Raw genomic sequence first — 11340 nt, 5'->3', positions numbered from 1 at the left:
TGTTGGCCAAGGAAGAGAGGGAGCTAGCGATGTTTGGGTTTGCGACTCCTGACGTTGGCTGGACTCTGTTGGCTTTTAGGGTGCAAAAACTGATGTCCTGCAGCTGGGTTGCGCAGTCTTTGGCCCAGAAGCGAGCAGGGCAGCGCCGTGCTACTCAACCGGGCTCTGAAGTGGTGGGAGCGGAGGCTCACAAGGGGCCAGTTGGGTGCGAAAGCCAGGGTCAGGTGGTGAGGCTGCGTGATAGTGCGCCTGTGTTGTGCTGACAGCCAGTTGCCAGGAGAGTTAACAGGATGCGCCTGCTTCCTGAAGGGGAAGGAGGCTGGCTGCTGCAGCGTTCCTGGATGGAGGCGTTGTTGGGACTGCAGCAGTCTCAAGCACGTCCCTGAGTGGAGGGAAGGGAAGGTGTTTAACCTTGTCTTCCTCCCATGTGTCTGAACTCGAGCATCTTCAGTCAGCCAGCAAGAGGGAAAAGGCCAGAAGAGATTTCCTGTCTGGCTTGCAGATCAAGGTGGCTATAGGCAGTTTTCTGTGTTGCTTGTTCTTCCCCTAACTCTTCTGCCTCGCCTCCTCTTGCTCACAGCTAGTTACAGTCTGTGAAACATCCTCTTGGCCTTTAACACATACAGCGCAAATGGCTGCTGGACTCCAGAGCCCGATTTGTTGCCTTTTGGATGGCGATTGGCCAAACTGAGCTGCAGCCTCCTTCTCCCAAGCCAGTGCGCCCTCAGGGAGCCTCTGCACGCACTGCTGAGTTCACAATGGCTTCTCCAAGACTGGAGCTAACAGAGAATCCACCAGAGAGCCTGAGAGCTCTCCAAGATCTAGTGTTGAGCATACATCTCCCCGACTCCGAACTGTGCAAAGTTTTTTGCTTCTAATGATTAGGTCCTTTTTCTTGATCCCATAGCACAGAAGTGTGCTCCCTAAGATGTGGTCTAGACATGGTCACATATGAACTTAACAATCTTCTGTTTTCAAACTAAATATACTGCGTGACATCATTTCTCATTCTAAAGCAGGTTTTATTGACTTGAGATCCCTTTGCAGTTCTTTCACATTTGTCAACATTTATATAGGGTAGACATTAGCCCTGGATACAGGGCTATTAGTTTCTTAAGGACCTTAAGAAGGGTCTCTCCTCTGCAGTGTCGAGAGTAATGGTGCCTGTGCACCATAGCAGGTTATCGCTACAGAAGGTCCCTGCTTTTATATCACCAAGCGTCATTTTAACTTTCTAGACATAGTGTGTTCTTGGGAGCTTGTGTTTGTAGCATGCTCTGTTCCGCAAATTATTGCCAGTGGCATTTATCATTAACCTAAACGTACTAGCTGGTGGTTCGCCATATCAGAACGCATTTGTATCTTTATTAAAGTGTGATTGGGATCATTCTGACCTGTCCGTGTGGTGGTTTATCCATGTCTGTGCCCAGAAGCTTTGCTAGGAGCTTTATCTTCTTTGCCAGACACTTCTCTTGTTTGGAGGCTAGAAAACTCTGATCACAAACTGTACTTTGTTGCTTTTGTGGTTTCCTAACAAACCCCAGCTATGCTGTACCCTAGAAGTGGCTGCACTTGTGTAGTGGAAGCAATATGTCTGTAATTAGCAGGTGTATCAAAGCAATGCTAAAGGGATATTTATGTTCCGTTCTCCTCCCTGCCCTATTCCCACAGCTGTCACAGACAGGCACTATAGTTGCCATAGCTTGGGGCTGATGATGGGCTATTCAGAGCTGTGCAGGTCTGTAACAGCTCCATAGGGTCTGTGCTGTCTTTCGTATAGATCAGGGAAGGGTTGTGAGCTGGTACTGCTTGACTGGACACTGACGGGACCTGCTGGGCTCTTAGAAGACTCCACCTTTTAACATACTTTAACACTACTCTGCCTGCAGGGACAGTGCCAAGGGGGCTGTAGGGATGAGCTTCGGTTGGGGGTTGGGGGTTCCCGAAGCTCAGGGGAATCCTGTTTCATAGAGCTCTTCTCTTTTGCCCCCTCTAGGTGGTGAAGGTTGGAATAGTGGAACAATCTTCTGCAACGTCAGGTAACAAGCATATTGTGTGTGCTTTCTGTGTCGTACAGGTAGTGGGAGTCTAACTTCACAGGCTGAACAAACTTGTCCGTTGCTGATGTCTTGGAGTTTTGTAAGGTGGAATTGGATTTTATTAGCTGCCACTTCCACTGCCTTGACTCCCAGCAGCTGTCTGCAGAAAGAGAGGCCTCTCTCTTGAAAGAGGCCCTTTTTCTTGTTGCTTTACAAGGATTTTCAGGCCAGCTGAAATTCCCACACCCTCATCCAGGGAAGCTCCACTCATACATGTGCAAACACCCATTTTCTTGTGTGTGTTCTCAGTGGGGTGGAATCACTGCTGTGGTTATTTGAGGTTCCTGCTCCAAACTGGGGAGGCAGTTCATCAGAAGTTCATGTCTGTGTCCCTACGCCGGGCTCAATTGCCTAATAAAATCAATCTCAAACATGTGCCTAGCACTGGGAACTCAAGGGTAGGCAACCAGTTTGCCAATCTGACAACAAATTTAGACTCAGGTTTTTTTTAATGGGGGAGTGCAAAGCTGATTTACACAATACTGCCTGCTTACACACATGGACATGGGGTAGTGCTATTTTATCAATGTGAACTTGTTTTCTCCTCCTTCATATGCACTACTAGTCAGGATTATTTTTTTCCTCATATGTTGGGATTGTTTCTTTATTGCTTCACTGTTAAACCCAGATTCCTATGGCCTGGGCTACACATAGGTTTGTGTGTGGAGGCAGCCCTTCTGTGGGTCACTCCTTGCTGCCACAGTGCTCCCACCACCCTAAAGGGCCAACATGAAGGGAATTATGCATTGGCTGTGGAGGGTGAAAGCAGAGGGTATGGGGAGATCCCTGTGATCAGCCCAGAGGTATTGGATTCTCCAAGAGTCTCGGAGTGGTGTTGCCCTGCAGTGGTTGTGAGGGGAGATTCCCCAGCAGGGTTCAGTGGGCTGGGATCTGACTGTGCAGGAGGCTCAAAATCAGCTGGGAGCAAACCAGCTGAGAGATGCGAGAGCAAATGCGAGGTGAGGCGCCCAGAGGAGTGTGAATGTCTGTGCCTGCCTCTTACCCAAACATAGAAAGTCCCATGGTTTAAGTGTGGAGGCAGTCAGAACTGATGGGCTAGCTGATCTCTGGATTGAGTCTGAACAAAACCTGTGCAGCAGGAGCGTGGGCAAAGAGACTGAGCTATCCCAACGTGCATGTGCTGGGCTGTGAGATGAACCCAGACAAACAGTTTGACTTCTTTTCTGCAAGGTGACTCTGATGACGCAGCTCCCTCAAGCTCCAGTGTCCTTTCTTCTACCCCACCTTCCGTGTCTCCTGCTGTGAAAGAAGCCTCCCCCACACCACCTTCCTCACCGTCTGTCACAGGCAGCTTCTCGTCCTCAAGGTAAAGCATGTTCTGTCTCCTTACAGCTCCCTTGGCTGTCTTACCTGACATATACGTGAGAGAGGAAAATCTTCTAAAGGAAAACCCATAGCTTCCCTTTCTTCGTCCCTAGCAAACACTTGAAGTTGTTATCTTTCCCCTTCACCTCTTTTGCCTCTGGAGTGACTGTGTCCTTGCTGGCTGCAAGGAGCTGGGGAGGACAGAGGGAATCTTGCACCTGATGGGAAGGCTGCACTTCTGAAGGGTAGACACATTTGAACTAGAAGGGACAGCCTTGTTTCTGATAGTCTGGCAGAAACCCTGATTTGGATGAGCCATTGTGACAGCCTGTTTGGGAAGGTTTGTGTTCTCCAACTGCTGGTATTTTCCCTTTGAGACTGGATTCTCTTGGGGAGGTATGTAGCCAAAGAAAATACTGACCCTAATACACATGGGTGCTAGCCTAATGCCTCACAATTCTTATGTTTTTAAGGACCAAGCAAGTGTAAGGTCAGAGTGACTCTGTGGAAGGAGCTGGCTTTTTCTCTATGAGGGGAGAGCTGACTGTTGTGGCATAGTGGAATTGCAGTTCCCATTCATGCATGTGCCTGAAAGCATATCAGAACAGCAAGGAGACAGCACCTGTAGGCAACGTGAAGCTCTGGCTTAGCTGAAAGTTTTAGGGGTGAAGGGAGGAAACCCCTAGAAAACTGCCGGCAAAGAATTGCCCTGGCCAGGACTGTCATTTTGTTGCTGCACAAAACGTTGGTGTAGCTATCTAAAACTTTGTGTGCAGTTCTGGTACCCAGAAGTACGTGGTGAAGTTAAAGGTTCAGGGGAGTTAACACGATCGAGGGGACAGAGCAGCAGCCTTGTGAGGGGAGATTAGAAGCGCTTGGACTCTGCGGTTTTGGGGAGGAGAGGAAAGAGGTAAGCCGCTCAAGTTTTGCAAAATCACAGTGGTGGTGGGTTTGTTGAATATTGAACTGTCATTCACCAAACCTGTCGTATGAGACCTGGGGGCATGCAGTGACACTGGCAAGAGGTCAATTAAAAGGGAGAAAGGAAAGGACTTCCGCACACAGCAGGAAAGACCATGTCTGCCTCTACTACTTCTGTGGCAGCAGGATCAGCAGATCAAAGAGGGGTTAGGCAAATTTATGGATAGCAGATCCATTAACAGACACTAAAGGATGATGCAGGGATATCCCCTCTAACATCCCTAATCCTGTGATTGTCAGGCTGGGGAAGTCCAAGGGAATGTTATGTTAGAGAATGAATGAATGTTATGTATGCAGTTAGAGACTGCACTCACGTGCTCTCCCTAAGCAGCATCTCCTGCTGTCCCTGTTGGAGACAGAATGGGGACCTTTCCTGCCCACCCCAGAGAGCCCTGCGGGGACCTTTAACCTCTGACTACTTAAACTGGCTTGAGAGTTCCCTTTTAACAAGAGGAAATGGAAATGTGGAAGTCCCAGTTTAGCAGGTGCCCAGCAACTGGAAGGTGTTAGTGGCCGTTAGCCTGTGCCAGGAGGCCCAGTTCCCCAAGTCCCTCCTGTTGGCCCCCTGTGGTTTGGTGGCAGGAGAGTCCTGTCTGCCCGAGGCTGGTCCCAGCAGCAGCTGGCTGGCAGTGCAGAGAGCTGGGGGCTGCGCAGGCTCTGGAGAGCAGAGCTGACTTGTCATGTGTGAGCTCTGTGTGGGCTTTCCAAAGGTGGAAGTGGTTTGGGAACCTGCACCTACAGGAGTGTAGGCTATTAAAGTTGTGAGCCATGGACGTGATATATCTGAAGTTGGCACCCCGGCTCTAGGAATCCGGTACTTTTTGGTTTCATGCTGTGTGGTAGAATCATCAAGAAATGAGGAAGTTTAGGTTCAACATTGTTCTATCTCCACTGATCTGTATGTGACAGCACAGGGGGTGGAGGGTGACCCAGACTGAAAGATTAAGCCACATGTTTAATTGGGAATGGAACAGAAAATCCTGCCTGGGCATAGTGAACATTAGGATGCTTTGTCTTTACAACTGAGATGAGAAATGTGATGCAAAGGAGCCTTAAAATCCAAAGCTGCATCTCCAGAACAACATCCTTAAAGAATCTCATTTCTGAAATTGCCCTGAGAACCCAAAACCTGGTTTTGGTGATCAAAGATGAACTCTGCTTTGCAGTCTGGCTTTCAGTTGAATAAATGGCAAAGAAAAGGAGATGATTTGCTGAGAGGACCTTAACGATGGGTCGTCCTTCTTTTACCTTGAGAGTTTCTTATTAGACAGGTGGTGTAGAGGGATGCATATTTCATTCAAGATCACAGATTCATCTTCCTTAACAATTGCCATTTCTCTAACAGGGGACACAGACTGGTAGATAAATTAAGTTAGTTTTTTGTCTAGTATTTGCATACTATTCAACACTCTGTCATTGTGTAGGAAGAAGTAAAGGCTGTCAACCGTAGGTCTGCTGAATGATAAACCTCTGCTCCACACAGGGTTAGCTAGCGAGAGGCAGGGGCAGGCAGGGGGTGGAATTTCCCAGGCTGCTCATCCTCCCTTTTCTGGCTCAAGAAAGGCTGGCAGTGTGTTTTGGTGACACACGTCTGTTACCACACGATGCGCAGGAGTTTTCAACAGCAGATCGTGTCCCGAAATCTGCTGTTGTTTAGCAAACATCACAGGACTGGCAGAGCATTTTCCCAGCACAGGCATTCCTCAGCCCGCAGCAGGGCCATGGGGTGGATCGCCTAGTGCCAATGCCATTACAGGGACCTGGGGAGAACAGAGATCCTGTGTGACCTGGTGGAGCATCTGGACAGGAAGGGAAGCCGCTGGTGGCAAGAAGAGCTCATGGATGTAGAAGTTGGAATTAGTCAGGGAGGCTGGAACTGAAGTGCCTAATGTTCAGGGACCCACCAGTTCTTTCTTTGTTCGCCGCAGTTCAGAGATGATTTTGGCAGTGCTGCACCTGGCCAGAGTCATTAATGCATCAGTGCTCAGGAGGCAGCAGCAAGGTGCTTACAGCCCCTCTTCCCCACTCAACAACTGGAATTAATCTGGGCCACCTCAGGGGTTGCCTTCGCTGGATGGGTCACTGAACTCGGCATCACATTAGGAAACTGCGTGTCTTCCCCCTTTCCCACTGCTTGTCCCTGTGGCTGCGCAGCAGGTCAGCTTCTCAGCTCATTGCAGTTCTGTGCTGCCAAGCCGATGCCAGCGTGTAACGTGAGCCAGACTGCATCACTGAGTGATGACTTGTGCTTTTGTGATTACCGGGTCTCACTACGGAACATTGCTGCCTGATTTCCCAAAGAGCCAGGCCCTTGTCCTCTGACCATCTGGTCAGGAGTGGCAGCCACTCTGACAAAACACAGATGGGAGGAACTGCTGAGTGCTGCGCAGAAATTACCTTCTTCTCTTATTTTCCAGCCAGAGCCTCGGTGCTGAGTTGATGGGCCTGCAGGTGGATTACTGGATCGCAGCTCCACCCATGGACAGAAAGAGAGACCCGGAGAAGAAGGACCCCTCCACTACCAAAAACACACTGAAATGCACTTTCCGGTCCCTCCAGGTCAGCAGGTTACCTGCCAGCGGTGAGATTGCCACCACTCCAACAATGTCCATGACTGTCGTGACAAAAGAGAAGAACAAGAAAGGTAAGATGGACACATTTACTGTTGCCAAAGGCCAAGAATGCAATGCTGCTCTCCCTGTTCTGTTGCTCCAGGGCTGCCTGACTTGTCAGTCCTGCATTACAGCACCTTAGTCATATTTTTATCCCCAAAGTCCTAGGCTGTTTGTAGATGAGAAGTGACTGCATAAGGTGGTAGAGTTTGAAAGGGTGGTTCCTCTTTGTGCTGTAAAAAGGGGATGTGTTCACACTTACAGCCCAACAGCTGAGATGGCATAGACCAAAAGAACAAAAGTGGGGACGGAGCAAGGACATTTGTGGGTGGCTGTACAGCAAGCCAGGAGGTATGCTGCTCTGGACAGCTTCCCTGTGTTCCTTGTGAGCCTGCTGGCACTGGTTTGGGGTGTTGGATTAGGTAAGAGGCAGCTTGTGCCCCGACCACCAGAGTCAGGGCAGACCCTGCAGCCTGTACAGCTCCGTGCTCTGGTCTCTCCTCTGACACGTGACAGAGGTGCAGACAGAGGCAGGACGTGTGTGCATCCCATCATGTTGCAGCATATGGCAGCAGCCCCAGCAGACGTTTTGCTGGATTTAATGTGGTGTCCTCATGTTAAAATACCACTGTCACAGCCGGACAAATGCACCAGCCAGACCTGCCAAGCCATTGCTAGGTGTGCATGTATATACAAGAGATGTTGTCACTCAGAGCAATGTTGCAGCAATGTAAGCTCTTCTACAGGAGCTCTTAAGTTCTTGCACAGAGTGCTTTGTGGGACAAAAGGAGGTAGAAGGGAAATGCTCTCATCACAAAGCCTGATGTTAACTTTTTTCTTGTTTAATCTTCTGCTCTTAAAATCATGGCTTTGAGTTTATTTTCTACAAACAAACAAACAAACAAGGCATTTTAAATATTGTCAGTAATTCTGTACTTGCTCCTGGCCTTGGTAATGTGTAAAACATTAGAAATTGAGAACAGCTCTGTGGAGAAGTGTTTTCAAGGAAGCAGCAATGCAGTTCTGCAGTTATATTCAGCTGCCAATAGCTGTCCTTCATGACATCTTCCTGCCCATGGGTCTGGGAGTCATTCCTGGTGGAAGCAGGGCTTTTGGGGGCTCTGAGAGAAGGCCAGCAGAGCCTTCTGGACCTGTGGCTGCAGGACATGGGTGCATAACTCTGCAGCCAAGTCACTACTGGGCCAAGATAGCTGTGGTACTGCTGGTACCAGTGCTCCCACGCCTGACCACACCCTTTTTAAGTGGCATGCCTATGGGAGAAGCAATCCGGAGACACTCAAAATATTCTTCACTGGGGTTGGCTCAGCCTGGAGCAATGGTGTTCAACACCACCAGCGTTTGTGGAGCCAGTTTGTACATCTTTGCTCATGCATTTGGGCAGTTCTCAAGGAACTGGACCCTTTTTAGCTCTTCTAATGCCTTCCCTCTCCACCACTTGCCCATAGTTTGTAGTCCCTCCTGCTCTCCAGGCGTCTGTGCAGCTCAGCTCATGTTGGGCCACTGTTGGTGCAGCAAACCTGCCTGCAGATACGTCAGAGGCTGGAGCGCAGTGCTGCCCGGCCGCCGTGTGCAGTATGTGGGACTCCCCCTAGGTGGTGCGGCCGCCCAGCAGATCCCATCAGCCCAGCACAGGGTGCAGATTGGGGACCACTACAGGTGCAGCTGTTTTCCCTGGTGTCCCAGCAGAGCAGCAGGAGTTACCCTGAAGGTGCCCTTTGGGGCCTGGGTTATAAGCTGGGAATGCTTCACTTAGGGCTAAGATGTTCATGTGCGTAGGTGATGGTGCTAAGCACTGACACAGTCAAACTCCTGCCAAACAGGGATGATTTTAGGAGTTAAAATTAGAGTTAGAATCTTCAGACATGAATGTTTAAATGCAAAAACCCAAACAAGTCTTGGTGCAGCTCTGTGAGTGGCAGAGATTCACTGTGTACCGGTTTGATTTTCTTCCAGTGATGTTTTTGCCCAAGAAAACAAAAGACAAGGAGGTTGAGTCAAAGAGCCAGTGTATTGAAGGAATCAGCAGGTTGATTTGCACAGCGAAACATCAGCAGAACATGCTGCGCGGTAAGTGCAGCACTTGCATCCCGTCGGGCTCTGGGGCGACACTCAGCTGCTGGCATTGTCCTCCAGGCAAAGGGCTGACCTGGTGTCCTGCCCCATGCCCTGGAGCCAACGTAATGGGGGTGTTCCCCACCTGGGGAACAGCCTTGGATGTGTCCAGCATGGTGGAATGCTTTAATGGGTCTGGGATGTGGGAAAATCCTCACTTATCTAGGAACTCCTCTGAATCAGTGCCCTGGATGAGGATAAGGGCTGGGCCGGGCTCCATTCCCCTCCCTGTTATTCTCTGTTTCCCTTGCACGTCTGGAAGGTGACGGCGGAGAGCGGTGAGAGTGTGACTGCTCCTCTAGGCGGGACTTTGGCACAAAGGCACGCCACAGCATGAGCTGTACATGCATCTTGCAGGCAGACCTGAAGTAGCTGTCAGTGGAGCTGTGCGTCCAGTATCAAAAATATCCCTGTAGCCTATTCAGTTGATAATCCCCACTTCTGTTAACAGCAGAGGGATCTGCTTAGGTCACCTCCTTAATCCTAGCCCAGTCCCTGTGAGACTGGTGAGTGTGAGGGGTGGTCACAGAACGTGTGTCATTTCTGCAGGAGACGCGGATCTCCTGGTTAAAAGTGCCAGTGAAGAGAGACTGATGTCCATCTGTGTAAGAGTGCATTTCCCCAAAAAGAAAAATGAAGTGATTTAGGAAATTTGAGAAATCAGATCAGATGACACTGAAATCAGCAGTCTGGGGAGCTCCAGTGTCAGTGAGCGATGCTGGAACAACAATCTGAGCTGTTCTCCCTAAACCTGGTCCGCTTTGGAGCCTTTCTCCCCGTTGTGTGCAGCTATTTACAGCTGTGGGGTGGCCAGGCAGAGCAGCGCATACCCTGAGCGCAGAACGTGGCCAGGCCTCCCTCTGCCAACTGCAGGGAGGTTTCTAGCAAAGTTGTTTCAGGCTGGCCACTTCACTCGGTATTTTCTAACTTTCCTCTCTTTTTACCCCCCCCTGCAGTCCTGATCGACGGGGTGGAGTGGAACGACGTCAAGTTCTTTCAGCTGGCAGCACAGTGGTCTTCTCATGTCAAGCACTTTCCCATCTGCATATTTGGACACTCCAAATCTAACTTCTAGCCGTGCTCGGCGGAGGGACCTTCTGTCCATCCCGGGGACTGCACACCAGGAGCCAGGAATTGCGTGCCAACTCTGACTCGCGTCGCTCTGCCCTCTCCTGCAGAATTAATTACAGATGTGCTTGGATTACTTTTGAATTACTTTTTTCTATTAACTCTTAAGTTTACTACAAGGGAAGGAAACCCCTTTAAACAAAGGCAAAAAAACCCAGTCTTAAATATAGATGTGCTGACAACATGAAGTCGTGGGGGAGTTGGCAGGAGCAGGCAACCTGCCCAAGAACACCTACCACTTATGAGCAGATAGCTGAATAACTGCACTGCTTATTAACCTGAGACCTCATTGGTGTGAGTGGGCTGGGGGAGCCGTGGATCAGCTCAAACGGATTTTGCGGAAGATCATGCGCGTTACGGTGCGTTTGGCCCCCTCCCTCTGTATTTCTAGGAAAAAAAGATGGCCAGTCTTTCTTCCTGCTGCCAAAGGACAAGAGATCAGCGAGTGTGGAGGAAGTTCAACTGTCCGGTTTGAAAAAACAAACCACTTGCATAGCTAGGGAGGTCTGGAGAGGAGATCCTCTTCCAAGCGTGGAGTCTGCCATGGGGACGGGCAGGTGTTTGTGCTGAAGCGATGCCTGAGGAGGGTTGGGCAGGAACAGGAATTAGGGAAACACTAGGTGTAAGGAAACTCCAGTGTCCCGGGTCTGTGACAACGACCAAACCGAGCCAGTCACAATGTCCCCGCGGCTGGCTGCACTGCTGAGGGATGCCGCGTCAGTGGGGTCGCTGCTATTTACATACTCACACCGATTATTTACCTGTCAATAAAACCTCTTGCAGCCTCTAAAGGGAAAGGATTTTTTTTAATAGCTGCAGATTTTTTTTAATGCTTTCTAAAAAAAAAAAAAAAAACAACAAAAAATAAGAGGAAAAAAAAAATTAAGTTGCCAAAAAAACAAACGCAGGAAGATGAGCCGTTGTCTGTGAAGTGATACATCACTGTAGTGGCTGGACTGGGAGCCAGCCAGGCGCTCTGCGTGTCCAGCTGCCTTCCCGTCCATCTGTCAAACCGCACACGTGAGGTAGCGTGGGCTGCTTTATCTGCTCTGCCTTTGTCC

The 11340-nt window shown here is 49.7% G+C and overlaps 1 protein-coding gene across 8 annotated transcripts in view; it reads left to right on the top strand.

Moving 5' to 3' along the window:
• Positions 1–10432, top strand: part of PACS2 (phosphofurin acidic cluster sorting protein 2) — a 68764-nt gene extending 58332 nt beyond the window's left edge. For 7 of the 8 annotated variants that reach the window (XM_009320609.1, XM_009320608.1, XM_009320606.1 and 4 more), the window contains 5 exons: positions 1997–2039; positions 3291–3426; positions 6824–7050; positions 8993–9106; positions 10108–10432. In XM_009320609.1, coding sequence (XP_009318884.1) covers positions 1997–2039; positions 3291–3426; positions 6824–7050; positions 8993–9106; positions 10108–10226 — 639 coding nt within the window. In that variant the 3' untranslated portion in view covers positions 10227–10432. The remainder of the gene's footprint in view (positions 1–1996; positions 2040–3290; positions 3427–6823; positions 7051–8992; positions 9107–10107) is intronic. The other variant, XR_663445.1, reaches the window with a different exon arrangement.
• The last annotated feature ends 908 nt before the right edge of the window (positions 10433–11340 follow it).

The sequence above is a fragment of the Pygoscelis adeliae genome, unplaced genomic scaffold (genome assembly GCF_000699105.1).
Source record: "Pygoscelis adeliae isolate BGI_AS28 unplaced genomic scaffold, ASM69910v1 Scaffold402, whole genome shotgun sequence".
NCBI classification, from domain to species: Eukaryota; Metazoa; Chordata; class Aves; order Sphenisciformes; family Spheniscidae; genus Pygoscelis; species Pygoscelis adeliae.
Note: the sequence above shows the minus strand (reverse complement) of the source record. Positions and strands in the feature narration are given on the sequence as shown.